The 24,204-nt window shown below is 44.9% G+C and overlaps 2 protein-coding genes across 4 annotated transcripts in view; one reads left to right on the top strand and one right to left on the bottom strand.

Moving 5' to 3' along the window:
- Nucleotides 1-11,609, top strand: part of MAML3 (mastermind like transcriptional coactivator 3) — a 366,068-nt gene extending 354,459 nt beyond the window's left edge. For all 3 annotated transcript variants that reach the window (XM_084625362.1, XM_084625361.1, XM_084625363.1), the window contains exons 3-5: nt 771-1,013; nt 3,019-3,112; nt 7,574-11,609. In XM_084625362.1, the coding sequence (XP_084481488.1) occupies nt 771-1,013; nt 3,019-3,112; nt 7,574-8,559 (1,323 nt within the window). In that variant the 3' untranslated portion in view covers nt 8,560-11,609. The remainder of the gene's footprint in view (nt 1-770; nt 1,014-3,018; nt 3,113-7,573) is intronic.
- A 3,751-nt stretch (nt 11,610-15,360) lies between these two features.
- Nucleotides 15,361-24,204, bottom strand: part of MGST2 (microsomal glutathione S-transferase 2) — a 32,732-nt gene continuing 23,888 nt past the window's right edge. Inside the window, exons 4-5 of the mRNA XM_084626116.1 lie at nt 19,396-19,477; nt 15,361-15,537 (exon numbers count right to left, since the gene is read on the bottom strand). Of these exons, the coding sequence (XP_084482242.1) occupies nt 15,405-15,537; nt 19,396-19,477 (215 nt within the window). The 3' untranslated portion in view covers nt 15,361-15,404. The remainder of the gene's footprint in view (nt 15,538-19,395; nt 19,478-24,204) is intronic.

Below are 24,204 nucleotides of genomic sequence, written 5' to 3'. Positions count from 1 at the left end.
TATGAACCTTAAATGATTCTATTTTGTGGCTAAATCCTGAACCATGCTGTGGTCTACAGGAATCAGTGTTGTCAATTCTCAAGATTTAATGCATCTCACAGTAGTTAGTGATTTTCTTAATGATGTGAGGATCTCAGTTTCCTTTTTGTTGTTGTTTGTTTGTTTGTTTTTTAAAAACAGTTTCTTATCCTCATGATTGCAGAGAAAAAGTTTGAAAATATGACTCCTAAAGGCCCAGCAACCTTAAGGAAAATAAAAAGAACCAAACTGTTATTGTTCTCATGATTTTAAAGAAAATCTCGTTATTTTTCGGGTCCCAATTCATGTATTTTGAATGCTTGCAGTTGGCAATACTGATGAGCTCAGAGCTGGAGTTTTGGAAGTCCTATTAAACCCAGCACTGCTGTTGATTCACCATGTGATAGGCAAATCACTTCTCTGCCTCACTTTCCCCATCTGTAAAATGGAAATAGTAAATTCTCCCCTCTGTAGCAAGGCAGCTGTAAGGATCTTGATAATTAATTTCTGTGCAGTGCTTTCAACATAAGTTTATGTGGGTGCTGAGTATAATTCAGTCTAATACCTGTTCCATTTGGAATGTACTATATGAAATTGGTTGGTTGGGTGTGGGGGGTTTTCAGGGATCTCTTGCCTTTTCTGAGGTGTGTTAGGTTCACAAGCGAGTCCACCACTTACTGTTCCTGGTTCACACTTTCCCCTTGTATGTGAAGTACATGGAGTAGTAAAGCTGTATCTCTTTCTTTGTACAGGAACAACATTCGGTGGGACTTTCTCGGGCCACAGGCCCTATGCAGCCTTCTGTCCCACCAGGCTCCAGCAACGTGGTCACAGGTGCAAACCCAGGAGGTCCCAGTTTCCTGGGAAATCAGCCACAAGCAGCCATCATGAAGCAGATGCTGATAGAGCAAAGGGCTCAGCTCCATGTGATGGAGCAACAGAAGCAACAGTTTCTAAGGGAGCAACGGCAGCAGCAGCAGATCCTGGCAGAGCAGGTACTGTAGCTCTTCTTCTGTATTTCAGACAGTACAATACCCACACACATGAGAGCAGGGGCAATGGAAGCATCACAGCACAGCCTTTCCTCATCTATGCTCATATGCGCAAACTGTGATTGATGTAGTAAACACATGGTCAAACTAATTTCATGTCCCCTGGCTTATACTTTGCCCTTGACTTTGATTTCATACCAGGGTAAATCTGGAGCTACACTTCTGAAGTCATTGGAGGTATGCGGGTGTAAAACTGGTATGAACAGAATTAGTGTACACTGAATTGTCAGCCTGGAGTGAACTGAAAAGTAAATTTGAAAAGCACAAACGCTGCTTCTGAACTCAAGCCAGTTTCACATCTCTATACTCCCACTGATTCCTGGAGCTGCTCCCCATTTACACTGCTGTGGAGGAGATCAGAATCAGGACCTCAGTTTGTAAGGGAGACACCACCTGACTCCATCTTTTCTGTAGTAGAATGGCAAATGGTGCCTCTGTATTCCGGTAATAGAGGCTGAAATTGAATTCAGTGTTAGGGCCTGATTCTCACTTGCCTTGCCCTTTGTGTCATCACTAGTGCCTGTGCAAAATGCATGTTAAGCTGCCCACTGAGAATGGTGGTGTTTTACACCCGCTTTCGCAGGTGGTCATCGCAACCCAAGGGGAAGCCAGTGGAGAACCAGACCCTAAAAGTACTGGGAAACAGCAACTATACGATCAGCTGCATCACACATGACTAAAAGCCTCTTGGGCCAATGGTCCGCTTAGATTCCTGGCTTTTTCTGGTGCACTGGAAATCGTATCAAGCAATTTTTCCTTTGTGTTTTGCTAATACATTTTTCAAAGTTGTGCTGTGATTCCTACACATTTTGTATTCAGCAGCGGGCTCTTCTTAAGGCTCTTTTTGTGAGCTGGGGGAATCTATATATTGTGACCAGGAAGTTTATAATGAACATTTGTGGGACTAGGAATCAAGGTACAAGAGGTCAGTTTTCATTCCCTCTCTTGCCACTGTCTGTTTACAGTACATTGATGAAGCAACCAGATAACCTCAGGGTCTTATGAGAGCTGCTTTGCAGAGCACCCACTAGTCTTTTGAAGGCACATATAAACCCAGACATCATTGGCTTCCACTTATATTCACAATCAGCATTTGAGTGTGCTTTAAATAAATGAAGAATATTCATATACTGCAGATATGAGAGACTGCTCAACACAGCTGTGCAACAAATCGGGACACACAGGCATTGCACAATCACTCTCTATCTCAGACGGATTCACTTGTCCTGAAAGAGTTATCAGCACATCTGTGGTGCTACTGTACGTGGTAAATTAAACAAGCGAATGGAAACAACAAAACAAAGCCAAAAAATGGGGCGGATGTGGGGGGGAAACAGTAGGGGAATTGGGCCCCAGCAGCTCATTTTGTTTGGATAGAGATGGGCCTGAGCCACAAAGTTCAGGTCTGGAACCAACAATCCTCATAGTTGGGGCTGTTATGAATCCGGAGTGTGTGTTCTCATTCTAAAGAGCAAGGCCAGCCACTAAGTCTGGATCCGGAAGGGAACATTGCCAGAGCTCAAGGGATTTGGGATCCAGAGTTTCATTTCGAACCCACCTCTCATGTTGATGGACAAAGACATTTCTAAAAATATTCCCTCCCATCCCCTCTTCGCTTCCCCTCCCTCTAGGTTGGAGACAATCCTACTGCTACTTAGGAAGTGCTGATGAGTAGGGACAGGTCATGGGAGTCAAAGTGCTGGTTCCTTTTTGAACCAAAAAGAAGCCCATGTGCTGAGTGCTCTAGCTCCTCTCAGTAGGACTCTTCACGTGAGGCTGCGGCACACTTCGCCTGTCTGCTGACACCCAGAACGGCCTGCTAGCGGAAGTGCTGCAGTTGAGCTGCTGTGTGTCGTTTCGGCCGGTCTCAGAACGGTCACGTTCAGTCATTCTTTCGCTAATCGTCTTTTTCTCCCCTGCCGTCTTTCCTTCTCTCGTTCGCTTCCAGCACTTGCAGCAGCAGCAGCAGCCCCATTTGCCTCGGCACCATCTCCAGCAGCAGCGGAGCTCGTATCCAGTGCAACAAGCCGGTCAGTTCCCAGGTAAAAGTTATAAATGCTTTTCACACCCTGCAAATCGGTGCTGTCCTTTGTAGCAGGCATCTGGGCGCTCATTTCTTTTGTGTAGGTGGGAGGCTGGGGGGTATCGAGGGAAAAGATCCCTCTCTCTCTCTCTCTGCCTCCTGCACGCTCACATGTACACTTATATAACACACTTTCACAGAAGGGTGTTGTACAATTTTACATGGAGAGTTGTATTTCTGAGTGGCTTTTAGCTTTCTCCAATAAAATCTGCCCCTTAAAAATTCTCCCAGTCACTTTTTTCTTTCACCTCTGTTCTGCCTCTTTGGCTCTTTGATTTTGAGAGTTTATCTTTTCTCCCCACTCCCCATTATAAATTATTTCAACCAGTGACTCTCCCTCCCTCTTGGTTCTTCTCTTCTTCCTCCCCACCTTTGTTTCAGTCCATCTCCTTCCCTTTTTGGAAAGGGATTTTCAATGATTATCCTTCAGAAGAGGTCATCTTAATTCAGACAAGGAATGGATTTAGTCATGCCAGAAATGGCAGCTATAGAAAAAAGTTAAGTATCTTAGATACTAGGAGAGATAGCTTACAAGTCTGAAGCTTCAAGGACTTTTTCAGGACATTTGTATGTTGTCGAAAAACCTAGGGAAAATATCCTGTTTTAGGTACAACTAATTTTGAGCTTTTAAAATATGAAGATCCAGTTTAATGGCTCCCTTAATGATGCAGTGTAAATATATAAAGGACTAAAGCACGATCATTGTAGTATCTGTTTGTGATAGTGTGGAGTAATAGTAAAAGACTATTTGTAAGTGAGGAACGCATACACAGACTATGTGTAAAGGAGGAATGCATACTACATTGTTGATAAATGCAAAGTAATGCATATTGGAAAACATAATCCCAATTATACATACAAAATGTTGGGGTCTAAATTAACTGTTACCACTCAAGAAAGAGATCTTGGAATTATTGTGGATAGTACTATGAAAACATCCACTCAATGTGCAGCGACAGTCAAAAAAGCGAACAGAATGTTAGGAACCCATTAGGAAAAGGATAAGGCAGTAAATATAATGCCACTATATAAGTCCATGGTAAACCCACACCTTGAATACTGCATGCAGCTCTGGTTAACCCAGCTCAAAAAAGATAGGAGAAGTTACAGAGAAGGGCAACAAAAATGATGAGGGGTTTGGAACAGCTTCCATGTGAGGAGAGATTAAAAAGAGTGGGACTGTTCAGCTTGGAAAAGAGATGACTGGAGGGTGGGGGGGGAATACAACAGAGATCTATAAAATCATGAACAGTGCAGAGACAGTGAATAAGGACATGATATTTACCCCTTCACATAACACAAGAACCAGGGGTCACGCAATGAGATGAATAAGTGGCAGGTTTAAAACAAACAAAAGAAAGTACTTCTTCACACAACGCATAGTCAACCTGTGGCTCTCATTGTCAGGGGATGTTGTGAAGGCCAGAAAGATAACTGGATTCAAAAAAGAATTAGATAAGTTCATGGAGGATAGGTCCGTCAGTGGCTATTAGCCAAGATGGTCAGGGATGCAACCTCAAGCTCTGGGCGTCCCTAAGCCTCTGACTGCCAGATGCTGGGACTGGACAACAGGGGATGGGTCACTTGATGATTGCCCTGTTCTGTTCATTTCCTTTGAAGCACCTGGCATCGGCCACTCTTGGAAGACAGGATACCGGGCTAGATGGACCATTGGTCTGACCCAGTATGGCTGTTCTTGTGTTCTTATGTACATTGATACCAGCATATAGCCATGTGAACAAAGAACCACATCCTCTCCAGCTGTAAACTGGCACAGCTCCATTGACCTGAGCAGAGCTCACCAGTATCCACCAGCTGAGAATCCTGCCCAAAATATTTCTTTATTAATCTTCTGAAATATTGCACCAGCTCCATTGTTTAGAAGAAAAGAGAGAAGAATTAGTCTAACTTGACCAATGAAGGGATTAGTTTTCATGAATAAACTAATTTAAATAGAAATATTTAGCCAAATTCTGCCCTCTGGTTATATACACACAATCCAAAGGACTTTACGGGTGTTGCATGGATGTAGCTGACAGCAGAACTTCACCAGTATATTAAAATTCCTATCTCTCTAAACTACCACATTATCTGAGCTCCTGTATCTTATGCAGGTAAAACTGTGGTTCTCAGATTGTAGTCTTGCTCAGACTGGGACTGGCTGGTGCTGACTCTTCTGATTGTTTCCAGTTGCTAACATGAGTTAAAAGACAGCTAAGAATGCATTGTATACTTTCCTAATACTATTTTTCTCCTTAAGCACTTGCAGATATCACAATAAAAATGTTATGGGCTTGCCAATGGGTGAGGAGATGGTTGCCCAGTCATAAATGGGGGAGCACCATAAACAACTGAGACTCGCTAATGTATAACATTGAGAAAATTGTTTTGTGTCAGTAACATAGGCTAAGTAAAAGCTGTTGGATTATCTGGTTTTTATAGGTTTTTTGTTCACTCTCCAAAACACTTCGCTTACCTGTATTTTGCACGTCACTCCACACCCAATCCCAGGCACCAGGCAAAGGAGATGGGGCCATCCCATTGAGCCATGTGTGCAATAATATGTGACGTGCTTTCTCTAGCACACGTTTTCTATATACTCACAAAGAAGAACCATCCATCTTACGTAACAGGACAGTGTTCTGTGTCCTTCAGACTGACACTCATCTGTGCTGTATGCCATGGTGACGAGGACTGAGTTAGGACATCATGTCTTGCTTTTGTTGTTTAGTTTGTCTCTTACTACAGATTTTTTTAATTTAAATTTAATAATGTTTGATCTGGGAATAACTGTCTGCCTCATTCTGTGATCCTGTTCGAGCTTCATCTGCAGAGTATTTGATTGTTTTAGTTCGGTATGGTATTGACCCAAAACCATAATGAACCTGTGGCGTAATCAGAATTCCTGTAATTGTTTTTAAATAAAGATAGTAAATACAGAGGCATATTGGCTTCCCAGAAATCGATAATCCCACATCAGAAAGACACAAGCATGGTGCGGTTATTTGCCATGGTGTGGAATTTAACAAGGTTAGGATTTTCTGGCTTCCCATCATTGGTCCAAGGTGGAGTAAAATGTGTTTATAATATTGATTCACTAATACACTCTCTCTGCTCTACATGTCCAGAAAAAACAATTTTTCTTCTTTCCGTAGACTTAATCAGTAACAATGACATAGAAAATCCATTCATTTATGCCTCCTGAGCTATTAAAAAATTGATTGGCCTTCTGAGTCTGACATTTCCATTTTCATGGCTCAGTTTTGAAAGACAATGGAGATATCTAGAAGAGAGTCTTAACTGGTTGGCTGAAGTTCAGTTATTTACATTGAAATTCAGTCCAACAAAGTAGATTTCTAACCATCACATGCACTATGATGGGCCTGATCCTGCTTCCATTGAAGTCCAATAGGAGTTTTGTCTTTTACTTTGATAGAAGCAGCATTGGGCCCCATGTCTGAAAAGAATAGCGTATGCGCAGCTGCATACAGTGCTAGAAAAATGAAGACCTTTGTCTGTGTAATTTTGAAAAATGTCCCTGGGTCCCGTTTTTCCCAGTGAGGAGATGATTTAGTGTTATATATTGGTATGTAATTTACAATTTTTCTAGACTTAGGGTAAAAATTTCAAAAGCACCCTACATTATTTTTAAAATGGGACTTAGCGCCTAAGTGACATAGGAGCCTTCTGAACATTTTGTCGTCAGTCACTGCCTAATAGAAGGGCAACTCTGCCTCAGCACTGCTGCTCCCATGGCTCTGCAGTGTACCTGCTGCTTTGAAGCCTCACAGTTTTACTAGAGGAGCTTGTATAGTACATTATCAAGAAGGCTCTGATGGTTTAGGCTGGGTCATGCACAGAATCAGTTTGCCTTGATATTTTAAAGATGAACGGAGAACCAAAAGCCCCTGGATCTCTGGGGGGACATCTCCAAAAATTGTCATAAATGAGAATTGCTTAGCGGGTAAATCATTGGCTTTTAACCTCTCCAGCCCTATTTTAGGTCTTCAGGGAAATTAGTCTAATGGCCTGTATTGATAGTATTCTCTGCTAACAGTCTTCCACTTCACAGATTGAATACCTAATATGATCAGCAGTTCCTGTTTAGGGTAGCACTGGAGATGTACCACCTCTCACCTTCAAGGAAAGGAGACTTTGCAGGTCGGCGTTCAGGTCACAGCTAGAATGTTGTGGGGAAGCATGTCCTGTCTGACATGTGAATACCAGGAGGACTAGAGTTTTCCTTCCCGGGATGGGTAACCTTCTCCTCTCTCCTTTAACTCTCGCATGAAAGAATAATTTATTCACCCAAAAAGCAAAGCAATCTGAAAGGCTCCTACAATCTGAAAGACTCCTACAAATTTTTTGGTATGCAAAGATGTATGATTTAACACTTACAGTTTCCCCCTCCTTGCTGTAGGTTCTCCCCAGGATATAGCAGCAGTGAGAAACCAAGCAGCGCTTCAGAGTATGAGGACCTCCCGAATGATGGCCCAGAATGCGAGCATGATGGCAATGGGGCCCTCCCCGAACCCTGGCACAATGTCGACAGCAGCTGGTCAGTCCGAGATGGGAATGACTCCTTACAGCAACACATCTACCAGCCAACCAGGAATGTACAATATGAGCACAGGAATGAGCCAAATGTTGCAGCACCCAAACCAAAGTGGCATGACCCTGGCACATAGTGCAGGCCAGGGACCACGACAGCCCGCGTCTGGACAAGGGGTTGGAATTGTCAGTAGTTTTGGTCAAAGTATTCTGGTGAACTCTATTCCCCAGCAACATCAGCAGATGAAAGGACCTGTGGGCCAGGTCCTGCCCAGGCCACAAGCCCCTAGACTTCAAAACATGATGGCAACTGTCCCTCAAGGAGCACAAAGCTGGCAGCAGCGAGGCATACAAGGTATCCCTGGAAGGACTAGCAGTGAAATGGGGTCATTCAGCAACGGCACAGTGTACCCAGTGCAGTCTGGGCAACCAAGGCTGCCCAAGCAACATTTCCCACAGGGAATTAACCAGTCAGTCGTGGACACGAGTGGAACAGTCAGAGCCCTAAATCCAGCAGTGGGAAGACAAATGCTGCAACAGCTCCCTGCACAGCAAGGAACCAGCCAAGCAAGGACAATGGTTATGCCTGCCATAAGTCAGGGGGTTCCCACTATGCCTGGTTTCAATCAGCCCCCTGCACAACAAATGCCAGGTGGGAATTTTGCTCAGAGCAACCAAGGTCAGGCCTATGAGAGGAATCCCACTCAGGACATATCTTACAATTACAGTAATGAAGGAGCTGGAGGTTCCTTTTCAAGTATAGCAGAGGGTGCAGACCTTGTGGACTCCATCATTAAAGGTGGACCAGGTGATGAGTGGATGCAAGAACTTGACGAGTTGTTTGGAAACCCATAGTGAGTGGGCTTGTATAGTTTTAAACTCTGATAGTTACGTTAAAAAAAGAAAACAGGATGTCCCCCCATCCTTGTTTTTTGCTTTTTAATCTGTGCAAACCGAGCTGAACTGCAGCCAACGGTGGAAGAGTCAGGTGGTGGTTAAAACATCGACGTGTCGATTTCACAAAACTTCCACATAGCAAACTCCACTGCACAGCAGTACCTGCTCTGTCCATCTGTGAGAGAGAGGGAAGGGCTGGGAAATCACCTGCTCTCTGTCCCTGGGAAGAGCTGGCACGCTCTGTGCGGTGAGGCACTGTTGCACAGCGATGTGGTGTTCCCAGTCTCTCCCACTCTATTTTAGTGTAACCACTGCAGCTTTCAGGGCGTGTGAAAAGCTAGATCCCTCAGGCCGGGAACAAAACCTAAGGGGGTTGCCAGGTGATTGCGCAGCCCATGTGCACAGGTCAGCAATGTTCTGAACTCTGGGTGTCAGCAGATCCCAGATTTCAAAGTGTACCGCTCTCTTTGATTTGATACAGAACAAGGCCTATGGAGCCTACTCTAGGCTATTGTGCAAGAATGTCCAGCACATGTGATTAGCCTGAACAATCATAGAGGGGTTACCATTTTCACTGTAGCATGATAAAAAATTTAAAATAAAAGATTAGCGGAACATAAACCTGGCAATACAAAGAGCAGGACAGTCTGAGTGCAGGACAGTCTGTGGGTGTGAGTGGGCATACCCACTGCTTAGGTGCGCGGGTTAACTTAATGAGCTATTAATGCTCTTTTAGGCTCATGTCTGTGCTTCTGTATCTGGGCGCTTCGGCACACCTGTGCTGCCTAGCAGTGTGCTGTTGGCTAGCAGCTAAACAAAGTGTAAAAGGACTACGCAGAGTGAACAGATTACAGTAGAGTTCTGTGCAGACCGAATTCAAGTCCCCTTCTCTTCCTCCTCCCCCAATATGTTCATGAGTTTCATGATTTTCCCTTGACCATGGGGAGAAATATGCACTGTAACACAAGGCCATTGCACTTCACTTTTCTTCATCTGAGCAGGAGCCCCCACAAACAGGCACAAAGAAGAAAGGAAGCAGGTCTGAGAACATTAAAATGCCCCACTAGAGTGTGGAACTCTGAATGAGTTTCCCTTCTTCTCCTGAATGCACAAGATTAGAGGTGTTATTTGGGGCTGGGATGCCCATGCAGTTGATTTAATACTACATGCAGCCTGTTTTTCTGTCCTAAACAGATGTTCAGTGTAAACTTCCTAGTGCTGGGATAAATTCGCGGGGGTATCCAAACAGCAGGAATCAAGAAAGGACTGGTTGTAATGATCATCCACGGAGGGGCAAATGACTGTATATTGGTTATCACAAATACAGGGTCTACCCAGACAAGCTCGCTAGGCAGTAGCAGTGACATATCTCTTGACAAGTTAAAAGCAGATCTGTGCTGAACTGGTAACAAAACTGTGATATATCTTTCAAAATGGTGCTTTTAAAATAATAAAACCCGGCCCTTCAGAATGTCTGAAACCAATCTCTATGAGCCAAAACATTTGCTGAAGTGAAAATTGTTTAAATGATCCAAACCTACCAATTGAGTTGTCTTCAGTGGCTTGGTTTAGGCTCCATGGTGTGAAGTGCTGACCCACTGAAATCTGTGGGAACTGAGGATGGGCACTCAGTACCTCACAGGTTCAAGCCCTTTGTTTCTGCATGGAGCACAGGTCTGAGCAGGAGCAAGAAATGGGAGTAAAATGGTCCCTTTATCTCCTGAGGGTGTGTCTACACTGCAGCCAGGTGGTGTGAGTCCCAGCTGGGTAGACAGACTGGAGCTACTGTCCTAACAATTAGCAGCATGGATATTGTGGCACTGGCAACCGCTCCAGCTAGCCATCACCCCGCTCCCTGGGTCTGAGCTTGGGTTGGTAGCCTGAGCCATCACAACAGCCACACTGCTATTTTAATGTGCTAGCTTGAGCTGAACTAATGCAAGTCTGTGACCTTGTGCTGGGAATCGCACCTCCAGCTGCAGTATAGACACAGCATCAGGGAACTCAGTGCCCTGCTGCTTGTTCACTCTTGTGTGGTAACCCTTTGCTGGACTTGGCTAGACTAGGACAAAGGGTGTAGACAGGGCAAGCTGTATTTTAACATGGGTTAGCTGGTTAAGGTAACTCCCAAACAATCTGTGTTAAAATGCAGCGTGTCCTGTCTACACCAGAGTTTTAAAATGCATTAGTAAAAATGTTTTACCCAACACATTTTAATAATATACCTGAAGGGGCTGATCAGTATCCGTTGAAGTCCATGGGATTTGGTCTTTCCACTGACTTCAGTGGACGTCAGGGTGGGCCCTAATCCTGTAAAAGTGAGCACCAACTGAAGATTTCAACCACAAGCATTTTATAGCTAGTAGGAGCTTAGTCATACTAGCATAAAAGGGGGATAGATGAAGGGGTAGAACTGGCACCCGCAAGGGAAAATGGTGTGGGTATGTGTAAATGTTATGGGACTGGGTGGGGCACATGCTTGTCCTTCACTGTGTCAAACAGTTGCACCATGCTAACCAAGGGTCACATACAGCAGTGAGGACGTCAAGCATGGTGGGGATGGAGTGGCTGGTCTTCATCTCCCAGGCAGCGTCACTATTTCCTGGCCTTGGTAACAAAGGGTTCCCTGTCAACGATGGATACATCTACACAGCAAAAAAACCCCAAAACCTTACGGTGCTGAGTCCCAGCGCACAGGTCAACTGACTTGAGCTCGCTGGACTCAAGCTGCGAGGCTGAAAATAGTCTTGTACGTGTTTGGGCTCGGGCTGGAGCCCAGGCTCCAGGACGCTCTCCCTCGCCAGGTTTCAGAGTCCAGGCTGCAACCCGAGCCACAACATCTACACTGCTTTGTTTTGCCCCGCAGCATGAGCCCTGTGAGCCTGAGTCAGTTGACCCAGGCTCTGAGACTCTCTGCCACAAGTCTGATTTTGCTTTGTAGATGTATCCTAGGAGAGGCAAACTGGGAAATTAGATTTAGAAACACACACACACACACACAGAGAAAAGTGACGTAATGGAAATTCATTTTTATTGGAAGGGTACAGGAATTAGCTCATATATGGTGACAAGAAGTTTGCTGATGAGGGCTGAGTCGCTGTTGTCTTTGTAAAGCTTCCTCCAAATACTCCGTACTGGGACCAAGTAATAGAGAGGTAGATTTTAATAGGTTTGGTTTTTTTCTTACTATGGTGCTGATGTATATGTAATGTTTAAAAAAAAAAAAGGTTATTTGTAAATAGGTTTTTACAATTCTGCAGATATCACTGGGTCTACTATCTGTAAAATATATACATATAAATATATATATACTGTTTGTTTAAAATAGAGTATTTTTATTTCATTCCTTAACTCATCCTCACTGCAGTGGTATTGCACTTCAGATGACATCTAATTACTAATTTGTACTGTATCCCTGACAGCAACTTGCTCCGTTTTATTCAGATTTTTCTAGTGTTCTGTTTTTACTTTGTACATTAAGCATTGCTTATTTCCTTTTGAGACCTGTACAGAGCTCTGAAAATGTAGAAATGACCTGATGTTAACATACCACTTTTAAAGAAAAAACAAAAAAACAAATAAAAGATTGTTATCTGAATCAAAGAAAAGACTGATTTAGAGGACTCTCACTCATGGCACCTCACATTCATCCAACCATGATATCCAGATATTATCATTATTATCTTTGGGGCTTCAAAGGAAGAAGAGGGATTGAGTTTAAAATGGGCGTGAAGGTTATTTTCTTCAGTCGGCTAGCTATAAAGTAACAGTCAGTGAGAAGAAAGGGGCAAAGTCTGTTGGGGTTTATTGATTACAAGAGTGAACCATTCACTTTGTGGTATGCTGTCATGATCACCAGTAACAACAGCTATAATTAACATTGCAAAAATGTTTTCATTATAAGTCATTTTCACACTTTCCGGAGAAATCATTTTTAAGTCTTAATTTTTTTCCAGGGTTGGGCTGTGCTGAGGGTTTTCTTTTAATTTTATTTGAATTAAAAGTTTGAGCAAAATTGCTTCAGTCCTATTTGAGGTATGGGAGAGTAAAAAAGACACAGTGTTCCCACTGTAAACAAACACATTTTTTTTTTGAAATCACTCTTCGAAAAGGATGACAGTGAAATCAGCTGAGGTTTGAAACGTGATATTTGGCACGTACTTAGCACGCAATGAGGTATAGTGCTTTTGCCTTCTTTGAGTGGGGAAAAAAATTGAAAAAAAAAAAATCAGATTCATTGTCGTTGAGGGTGCTCGGTATCTCCTGGGATCAGGCCGTCATTTTATATTAAGTGTATTTAAGCTGGTATTATGATGGTAGCAATTTAATTTGCCCTCGGCAATAATTCAGTTCCTTCCTTGTGAGTGAGTGGTCAGCCTTTGGATTTGTACTGGAGTTTATCCAGTCGAGAATCTGATTATTACCCTGTAAAAGGGAGAAGAAATAATATGAAAGGAACATGTGCTACTGCTAGACTCAGAACCCTGCTGAATTCTGGTCTTGGCACTGCCGCCAAGTTATGTGGCTTTGAGAAAGTCTCCAGGCCTGTCAGTCACTCCATTAAAGTCAATGGAATTACACTGATATAAACCTACTATGTTTCCCCATATGTAAAATGAAGATGCTATTACGTACTTACCTCAGAGGGATGTTAGTATTTGTCCAGTGCGTGGTAAATTGCGTAAAAGGCAATGTGGTAGCCTCTCTAATTTTAAGTAGCCCACCTCAGCTCTGTAGTGAGCAGGTGTAACTCCCATAATTTTGGTCCCATATTTCTCCTTTAGCACTGCTGCTCTGTGCTGTTAAACAGCTGCTGTGTTTCATCCCAGAAGTGGCAGCATTTCATTGGCGTGTGGTACATAGAGTTGGTATATCACTTTGCTCTTTTTGTAAAGTCGTTAGGGGCCTTGGGATGGCAGATTCGCTATAAACGTACCAATGCAAGGCTAAGGTTTAGCATGCCTGAACACTGCTTAAAGATGGCCTTTGTGGATCCTCTGAAAGTGCTTCATTACTATGATTTAATTTGGTTCCCTATTACCATCCCCTCTCCTGGAGGCAGCACCTCTGATTGTGACTGTCAAGAGGCATCATTTCTGCTAGAATAGATTTTTCTGTCTCTTTTCTTACCTCTTAGTGGACCAAATCCAAGCCCATTGAAGTCAATGGAAAGACTCTCATTAACTTCAGTGGGTGTGGGATCAGGCCCTGTATCTCCTGTTTTTCCCCCTGGAGCCATGGTGTTTGGGAATCTCTCTGGCCACAGTGGCTTCAAGGCAAGTCTCCTTTAAAAGCGCAAAAGCCAGACTATTCATCATCATCGTTCCCTCTGCAACCATAACTGCCCCACCCATGTTGAATTTTAATTCTTTGGACATGCGTAGTTAGCAATCTCATCGCTATTCAGGCACCACAGATGCTAGAATATGGCAAGTGATCTAGTTACAGTGGCTATGAACTGCCTCAGCCTCAACTTTATCGTCGATCATCATGTGGAAGATGATCAGTGGTCTGACTCAACATCTGTTTAAGTCAATGGTCTTTGGATTCCTAAATGCCACATAGTGCCCAGAATGACCAGAACCAAGTGCATACAATATTTGTGGCCAAACCCCAGCTGCAGATGTGTGCCAGAAGGAATCTCTGCCTATGAGCTCCCATTTATCTGAACAGATTTGGTGTCACCCAAATAGTTTGAGTAATCAGGAATCTGCTGTAACTTTATTTAGACCTATTTAAAGACATTTAACAGCTTTGCCTTTTTTCTTTCTACAGTGATGTTTCAATTCAACCTCAGCACCATGCCCGGAAAGCCCACCAGGCAGTGATTTTTCTCTCTGCCCCACCCCCTTTTAATGAAAACTGTTTTCACAGTCAGTTTGCTTTCGTTATTATTTTATGACTCTCTGTGAGCTTTGGCTGTGCTGGAGCGTTTGTCTCGTCTCTCCTATACATCAGCCATCTGTGCTTTATGGAGAAACACTGAAATAGATTCAGTTGCTTGACTAGCATCTGTGCCTAGCTGTGTCTAGTTTCGGTCCTGATCCTGCCACTAACTTCAGATTGGTAGACCTCTGGTCCCTCATGAAGACCCATTGATTTCAGTGGGGTTCTCTGCGAAAACAGGGGTCTGCCCACAGAGAGGCCGCAAATCAGGAAAGTGTCCCTGTTCAGGAAAGGCGCTTTGTGGGACTTAAACACATACTGATTTTAAGCATGTGCTTAACTTCAAAGACTTAATCATGTGTTTGAAGTCAATGAAGTCTGTCTGTATTCAGGAAAGCACTGTAAACACATGCTTAAATGTTCTCCTGAATCAGGGCTGGAGTCGCTTGCTGGACTGGGGCCACAGATTTCTAAATGCCTCTGTGCACGGGTCATGTGTTTCTCTATGTTCAGCCCCAAACATGATGCAGAGAGGAAGAATCCAACAGCCACAGCAGAGCCGAAGGACATTGGGTAAAATAGCTGTCACGTGCAACTGTTTCAAATAAGCCACTCCCTGGATTAACATTGTCTGAATTCAATGTAATTTTTGCTGTCATACGATATTGTACACAAGACCAGTTCATTGAACACGTAACTCAAAAAGTGAAGCCACATTTGCTATATTCTTTGTGCCTGCTTTTCTGTGGTATAGGAAAGAAACAGTGTAAACAAATGGTCAGGAAAGACATGCACTTTACATTGCAATGGACAATTAATAAAGAAATCTGGATGCTTTCATTCCACATGATGCAGCTCATCTGCCTTTTAATGTCCAGGGAAAGCATCTGCTTTATTTATTTATACATAAATAATCGTCAGAGCAATTTATGTAATTTCTTTCCTATGCTGATGTCCAAGTATTCTTCCAGAAAGCTATTAGTAATCCCAGCTGCAGCCAGGGCCATCAGTGAGAGCAGAACCACCACACTCCAGTAAAAACATGTTATCCTAGAGGACAAAAACGGAAAGAAACACAATGACAAGATGTACACGCTGTGTTTGTTGTGAAACTTTTCAGTCTACACCAGCTGATCAGAGCTGTGCCAGAGAAAAATCAGCCACTGATGAAACTGATTTGAAAAATAAATGACCTTTTCACCAGAAAGTGATTTTTGCAGGAAAAATTAGTAAATTTTCCTCTGTGAAAATGGTGATGTTCCCCCGAGGTAGTTGTGTTTGACAATTTGCAGTTTGTTCCACAGTGGGATTGATCACAGCATGAAGAATTAGTCACTGATGTGGAAATGGAAAAATGTCATTGTGACGGGGTGGACTCCTCACACTAGCCCTGCAAGAGCTGGATTAGGCCAGGTAGGCCCAATCAGCTAATTAGACTGTAGAGGAGACTTAGGCTGGAGGCAGCTAATTAAGGACAGACTCACCTGTACAGGAACAGGCAGGGCATGTATTTGGCTAGTTGGCTGTAGGGGGGCTGCTGGGAAAGGATGTAGGGAAGTAGGTTGCAGTCATTCCAGGAGTGGAGGAAGTTGGAGGCTGGCAAACCCAGAGAGGTGGGAAGCAAGATAGGAAGCAGCCCAGGGAAACAGCAGCAAGAGGTAGGACTGTACAGGGACTGTGGCTGCTTGTTATAGGGTTCCTGGCCTGGAATCCAGTGTTGGGGGCATGCCTGGGCTCCCCTACCAGCCACTGGGGAATGGCAAGTACAGCAGGTCTGGAAAGACTGTGGATTCCCCAGAATGGGAGAACTTTAGTGACCTGGCAGGAGGGCCAAGCCACAAAGAGGAAGCTGCAGACCTGGGAGTGAGCAAGCCAGCAGAGTGAGACAAGATTGGAGAAGACAATACTGGAAGGAGTGTGCAAACTGGAAGAGCTAATCCCAGGACAGCCAGCAGGAGGCACTGCTTGTGGTGAGTGGACTCTGACAGTCACCAGTTACCTAATTTATTAATTCTCAGGAAAATGTGAAAAATCTTTCATGCAAACAAAGCTGGGAGGCTGGCACTGCTCTGCTGCAGGGGTGTGTGTGTGTGTTTGGGGGGGGGCGGTTTGCACACTTGTCAAGGCCTGGGAAAAAGGTGAACTGCCCAGGCACCTCTTATGTTTACAGATTGCAGCCTTATCACATGCAAACTGGGGTTGGTATGTTCAAGTCCGATAACTACACATGCTATGAGCTCTATGACTTAATGTGGTGTCACCTAATTTGTGCACACAATTGTGGGGTTTTGCAGCTGCAATGGGAACATGTGGGAGGCTTAAAGCGTCCTGTGCAGTAGGCAAGTAGGGAAATAATTATTTCCATTTACCTACAGAGAGGCAGACTGAGGCAAAGGTAGATTGTGTGACATGCTCAAACTCACAGAGGGAGTCAGAGTCACAGCTGAAATTAAAACTCTCAACTTCTTGGTTCACAGCCCTGTGCACAGGTCCCCTGACCACAGCTCTCTCCCAAGCCCTGGGCCCTGTGTAAGATCAGTATTGGCTGAGATAGATCATCAATACTTACTGAAGGTGGCTTTTGTTGAAAATACCAAGAAAACATTCTCGCATGGCCCTTTGGTACTTCGGGTTTCCACCAAAGGCAGAAAATGCAAATGGGAAGGAAATGTTAAGCCAAAGTTTTTGTTGGCTCTTTTAAAAACCAGTTTTCCACTCCTCAGAAAGAGTGAAATATCCCCAGCAGGCTGAGAAATGTTGGAAAAATCAAGCGTTGGCTAGATGCAGTAGGAGGCCCCCAAACATTTTTCCAAGAACGTTGTTGTGCAGTGTTTTGGGATCCAAATAGCAGTGGTCAATGGAGAAGGATTCTAGCAATAAGGAGCAAGATGGAAAAAGGAACTTGGATGCTGGCAGTCTGAACTGGAACAGTACAGAGTGTCCTACAACTGGATTGCTCTGGGGTTGCTAATTGGATACATAGTCTCACAGCTTATTATAACAGGTTACTGCTTCAAATGCAGGTCAGACTGGGAATGACCAAAATTCATCACCAGCTGAGGACCACTCAGTGGTCTATGTGAAATGTATGGGTGGTCTCTGTACAATTTCTAGTGGACAGGTATCCTCATTACAGCCGGCACCTTTGTCAGCCCGCACTGAAGATGGAATTACCTTCACACGGATAGGGCTGTCCTCTCCAGGTTGAGATCTATTGACAGGGCAGAGTGGGCAAACTGGCACTGCCTCTGCCTGGCCAGTACATGTTTTGGGCCCAATTCTCCAACCCTTACTTGTACTGAGCAGTACTTCCATGAACAGCCCCACCAAATGTAAGGGGCTGATCAGCATGGGCAAGGGTTGCAGAAACAGGCCCTTTTGCATCTCAATGGCCATTAGGTGCCTTGAAGATGTGGGCCTTTGTGAATAACTCAGTTTTCCAGGGCACCAGTCTGGCCCCTGACAGCAGCACTGAACTCAGCTTAAATAAGTGAAAAAGAGTTCCACCAAGTAACAAAGAGCAAACCCCAGTACAACAACAGACCCAGGCAATACCTTTGTTTCCTTGAGTGCAATTTCAGGAGCTGATGGTATAATTTTAAAATCATAGAGTTGCAGAGGGGGAAAGGTTTCTTAGCAAAGAAGCTTTTTTTATTTAGTTGATACAAAAAGGATATTTAATTTCAAAATGTGCATTCCCTCCTAGATATTCCTTTATAGCTGTGGTCCTTTCTGGTTTTTCAGAGGGTTATCCTGACAATTGCATCCCTAACAAAGGGCAAATTTTAGGGTATAATTTTATCTGGGAGTCTCTCTCTTTCTCATTCCTTAGGGGCAGAAAGGAAGGAAGCCTTGCAAAATCAGACTACTAACTGGCACTGGGTATTTTGAGGAGCAGGGAAGAGGCAGGAGGTTAGCGTTGGTGCATTGACTCAGGAAAGTAGAGCTGGAAAACATTTTGTTATTCCTCTAGGAGCGGAGGAATGGACTAGAGGATTGTTCCCTATAAAGGTGTGTTAAAGTGCTCACCCCCAGCCCCTCAGTCTAACTGTAAACCCCTCCAGGGATGGGGGGTTTGTCTTTTCCTTGTCTTACACACTGTATTGAGGTTTAGAAGAACGTTGGCATCACAGATGAGGCTGTTTCTTTAGCCTATCTGGGTTAATACAGTACTGAGATGAAAGAGGAAACAATTTGTGAGAGTGCGCATGCGTCCCATCAGTGGCAGCATCAGATTTTGAAATGGAGAGTGGCAGGTAGAGAGATCTTGCATGGATTCCAAAGCTATTGCACATTTCTGCAATCTCAAGCCTTTGGAGGATCAGTTTAAACACTGTAAGTTTGTGCTTATCCAAAGCCTCCTCATCTGTTTGGTGAAAGTTCCTCTAGCTACAAGGTCAAATTTTCTTGCTCGTTCCCATTGTGTACTTTGTGTGGTCTGCATAATAAATACGTGAATACAATGATTTTACTATTAATGAACTGAGGAAATGCTGGCAGTAGTACAAGCCAGACAGGTTGTGTGCAAGCTTTGTCTCAACAGTCTCCAATGTAGTGCAATCCTGACCTGCAAATCTCTAGGCTTTCTATTTCTGGGCCTCTTCACTGCAGATATGCCAACCCTGTTAGACTGTAGGGTGCAAAGTAGGCACCCACAAGGCATTGCACTGAGACCATCAAACCTCCTGTCTCTTGCGACCAGTAGCACATTCACGCTTTAACCTTAGGCTTCAGCTGCAGCAGCCAGCTACCTTCCCTGCGGGTTTTCATTTCAGACCTCTTGCTGACACATTACACATGTTGCATTCAATTATAGTCACTTTTCACTACCAGTCGTTGGTGGTAAGCCCAGCTTCAGGCCACAAACTGGAGCATTCAACTTAAGCACAGATGGTGGGTCCTTCTTACCTTCCTTTTGCAGACTCTGCATATCCATGGAAGTATTTGTGATGGGTGTACATGTACACCAGACCCAGAAGGGCAGCCAATTCTGAAGGAAAAAAAGAGATTAATGGGAGAAAGTTAGTGGGGAATTTAAAAATTAGGGTTTGAAGGAACTAGTCAGTTTCATTGTGATTATTTTATTTTTGTGGTTCCAGGGGTTTTCATGGCATTTCACAGACATCTCAATCCCTTGCTGTAAACAGTCACATTTTGTTTCTGAAACAGAAGACTTTTTATCTACTTATTTTATTTGTTGCCATTAATAATTTGCATTTATATAGTATCTTTAGGTGAAAGATGGGAGTATGGTACACACTGTAAGGAATTATGCTCATGTGATATCCCTCTGAGGTAGAAAAAATATTATCCCCATTTTACAGTGGGAAAGAATTGAAGACCAGAAGGGACATAACTTGTCAATGGTCACAAGGAAGTCAATATCCGAGCTAGTCCCAGAATCCATCTCTTGTTCTACTCCAGTTCTAGGCTTGTACCCACAAGCCTCCCCAGTCCTGCCTTTAACTAGCTGATTATTAGCGTACAGGAGAGTTAATGGACTGGAAGCAGTGAAATCTTTTTCTTCTGCAATTCATAAGCATACTCTCCTTGGGGTGTTTCACTTCACTGCCTTACCAACGGCCTCAGCCATGACCTAGAAGAACCACTCTTCTGTAAAGATAAGAGGTAGATCAGTCCCCCACCATGGGACCCGTTTAGTTAGAGAGATCACAATTCAACATAAGTGTCCAACATTTGTGGAGTAAACCGAGAAAGGGGTGAATCAATTCCAGTAGCAACTAGCCAGAAAACAATGGTGAGGAGTCTAAATATGATGCACTGTCCATAAGAGATAAAGAAACGGGTTCAACAACTGCTGAACAGCAATAGAACTATATTTCAAAGAGACAAAATGAGGCAAAAGTCTGATAGAAAGTCTCCCTGTCCCCCACCTATGGGACTGTGCCACCAACTGGTTTCACAGCTCTTCGATTCACTCTGAGCTGTTCAGGGCCTGATCTCACTTCCGTTGGTGCAACTTCAAGGACTGAAGCAGAATTATTCCCGATTTACCCTGCTGTGATGGGTTCGGTCACAGAGACCCCCTTGGGACTGTCACCTGATGTGCTACGACTACCTCTGAGCCAGTTTTCTCTGCCAGTTTGGGCCTTCAGAATCCTGCCTTGTTGAGCCAGATACGCCAGTCTGCTCCAGCACAGACCCAGGATCTGACCCACCCCCCAAAGCCGCAGACTTAACTGGAAAAGACTTAGCAAGTGCTCCTGTCTCTAGCACCCAGACACCCAGCTCCCAGTGGGATCCAAACTCGAAATAAATCCTTTTTACTCTGTATAAAGCTTTATACAGGGTGTGATACAGCATGGCCAGAGGGCAGCAGAAGAGTGTTAGAAGGGAGCCTTATTCCCTGTAGAGGGAAGAAAGTTTGCTATAAATTAATTAAAGCACCTGAAGCCAGTCACATGATAAAAAATCCCTGCTTCAATCAGACAAAAGGAGGAGTTGAAGCAGAGTGGATTGCATTGGAGCGAAGAGCAGTTTGGAGGGGTTGAAACAGAGTGGATTGGAGTTAGAGCAAAGAGCAGTTTGGAGAGAAGCAGAGGAGAGTTTGGAGAAGTGCTGTGGTGGGCTAAGAAGACCAAGACCCTATGTAAAGGGACACCTGGTTTGTGCAGAGGGAGGGCAGGAAGCCCCACAAGCTGAAGGGCAGGAGAGGGAAGTAGCCCAGGGGAAGGAATTGCTAGTTCTAATGGTTTACTGCTATCCTAGCCCTGGTCTACACTAGGACTTTAGGTCGAATTTAGCGGCGTTAAATCGATGTAAACCTGCACCCGTCCACACGATGAAGCCCTTTATTTCGACTTAAAGGGCTCTTAAAATCGATTTCCGTACTCCACCCCAACAAGTGGATTAGCGCTTAAATCGGCCTTGCCGGGTCGAATTTGGGGTACTGTGGACACAATTCGACTGTATTGGCCTCCGGGAGCTATCCCAGAGTGCTCCATTGTGACCGCTCTGGGCAGCATTCTCAACTCAGATGCACTGGCCAGGTAGACAGGAAAAGAACTGCGAACTTTTGAATCTCATTTCCTGTTTGGCCAGCGTGGCAAGCTGCAGGTGACCATGCAGAGCTCATCAGCACAGGTGACCATGATGGAGTCCCAGAATCGCAAAAGAGCTCCAGCATTGACTGAATGGGAGGTACGGGATCTGATTGCTGTTTGGGGAGAGGAATCCGTGCTATCAGAACTCCGTTCCAGTTTTCGAAATGCCAAAACCTTTGTCAAAATCTCCCAGGGCATGAAGGACAGAGGCCATAACAGGGATCCGAAGCAGTGCCGCGTGAAACTTAAGGAGCTGAGGCAAGCCTACCAGAAAACCAGAGGGGCAAACGGCCGCTCCGGGTCAGAGCCCCAAACATGCCGCTTCTAGGATGAGCTGCATGCCATTTTAGGGGGTTCAGCCACCACTACCCCAGCCGTGTTGTTTGACTCCTTCAATGGAGATGGAGGCAACACGGAAGCAGGTTTTGGGGACGAAGAAGATGATGATGAGGTTGTAGATAGCTCACAGCAAGCAAACAGAGAAACCGGTTTTCCCGACAACCAGGAACTGTTTCTCACCCTGGACCTGGAGCCAGTACCCCCCGAACCCACCCAAGGCTGCCTCCTGGACCCAGCAGGTGGAAAAGGGTCCTCCGGTGAGTGTACCTTTTAAAATACTGTACATGGTTTAAAAGCAAGCATGTGAAAGGATTAATTTGCCCTGGCATTCGCGGCTCTCCTGGATGTACTCCCAAAGCCTTTGCAAAAGGTTTCTGGGGAGGGCAGCCTTATTGCGTCCTTCATGGTAGGACACTTTACCACTCCAGGCCAGTAACACGTACTCGGGAATCATTGTACAACAAAGCATTGCAGTGTATGTTTGCTGGCGTTCAAACAACATCCGTTCTTTATCTCTCTGTGTTATCCTCAGGAGAGTGAGATACCATTCATGGTCTCCTGGTTGAAATAGAGTGCTTTTCTTCAGGGGACATTCAGAGGAGCCCATTCCTGCTGAGCTGTTTGCCTGCGGCTGAACAGAAATGTTCCCCGCTGTTAGCCATGGGGAGGGGGGAGGGTTGAGGGGGTAGCCACGCGGTGGGGGGAGGCAAAATGCGACCTTGTAACGAAAGCACATGTGCTGTGTATGTAATATTAACAGCAAGGTTTACCATGAAAGAGTGTAGCCACTGTTTTATAAAATGTATCTTTTTAACTACCGCTGTCCCTTTTTTTTTCTCCACCAGCTGCATGTGTTTCAATGATCACAGGATCTTCTCCTTCCCAGAGGCTAGTGAAGATTAGAAAGAAAAAAAACCGCACTCGTGATGAAATGTTCTCTGAGCTCATGCTGTCCTCCCACACTGACAGAGCACAGATGAATGCGTGGAGGCAAATAATGTCAGAGTGCAGGAAAGCACAAAATGACCGGGAGGAGAGCTGGCGGGCTGAAGAGAGTAAGTGGCGGGCTGAAGAGAGTAAGTGGCGGGCTGAAGACAGGGCTGAAGCTCAAATGTGGCGGCAGCGTGATGAGAGGAGGCGGGATTCAATGCTGAGGCTGCTGCAGGACCAAACCAGAATGCTCCAGTGTATGGTTGAGCTGCAGCAAAGGCAGCTGGAGCACAGACTGCCACTGCTGCCCCTCTGTAACCAACCGCCCTCCTCCCCAAGTTCCATAGCCTCCACACCCAGACGCCCAAGAACGCGGTGGGGGGGGGCCACCGGCCAACCAGCCACTCCGCCACAGAGGATTGCCCCAAAAAAAGAAGGCTGGCATTCAATAAATTTTAAAGTTGTAAACTTTTAAAGTGCTGTGTGGCATTTTCCTTCCCTCCTCCACCACCCCTCCTGGGCTACCTTGGTAGTCATCCCCCTATTTGTGTGATGAATGAATGAATGTGAAGCAACAAGGACTTTATTGCCTCTGCAAGCAATGATCAAAGGGAGGAGGGGAGTGTGGTTAGCTTGCAGGGAGGTAGAGTGAACCAAGGGGCGGGGGGTTTCATCAAGGAGAAACAAAGAGAACTTTCACACCATACCCTGGCCAGTCATGAAACTGGTTTTCAAAGCTTCTCTGATGCGTACCACGCCCTCCTGTGCTCTTCTAACCGCCCTGGTGTCTGGCTGTGTGTAACCAGCAGCCAGGCGATTTGCCTCAACCTCCCACCCCGCCATAAACGTCTCCCCCTTACTCTCACAGATATTGTGGAGCACACAACAAGCAATAATAACAGTGGGAATATTGCTTTCGCTGAGGTCTAAGCGAGTCAGTAAACTGCGCCAACACGCCTTTAAACGTCCAAATGCACATTCTACCACCATTCTGCACTTGCTCAGCCTGTAGTTGAACAGCTCCTGACTACTGTCCAGGCTGCCTGTGTACGGCTTCATGAGCCATGGCATGAAGGGGTAGGCTGGGTCCCCAAGGATACATATAGGCATTTCAACATCCCCAACAGTTATTTTCTGGTCTGGGAATAAAGTCCCTTCCTGCAGCTTTTGAAACAGACCAGAGTTCCTGAAGATGCGAGCGTCATGTACCTTTCCCGGCCATCCCACGTTGATGTTGGTGAAACGTCCCTTGTGATCCACCAGAGCTTGCAGAACTATTGAAAAGTACCCCTTGCAGTTTATGTACTCGGCGGCTTGGTGCTCCGGTGCCAAGATAGGGATGTGGGTTCCGTCTATGGCCCCACCACAGTTAGGGAATTCCATT

This window comes from Lepidochelys olivacea (genome assembly GCF_965140295.1).
Source record: "Lepidochelys olivacea isolate rLepOli2 genome assembly, chromosome: 4".
Classification (NCBI taxonomy): domain Eukaryota; kingdom Metazoa; phylum Chordata; order Testudines; family Cheloniidae; genus Lepidochelys; species Lepidochelys olivacea.
Note: the sequence above shows the minus strand (reverse complement) of the source record. Positions and strands in the feature narration are given on the sequence as shown.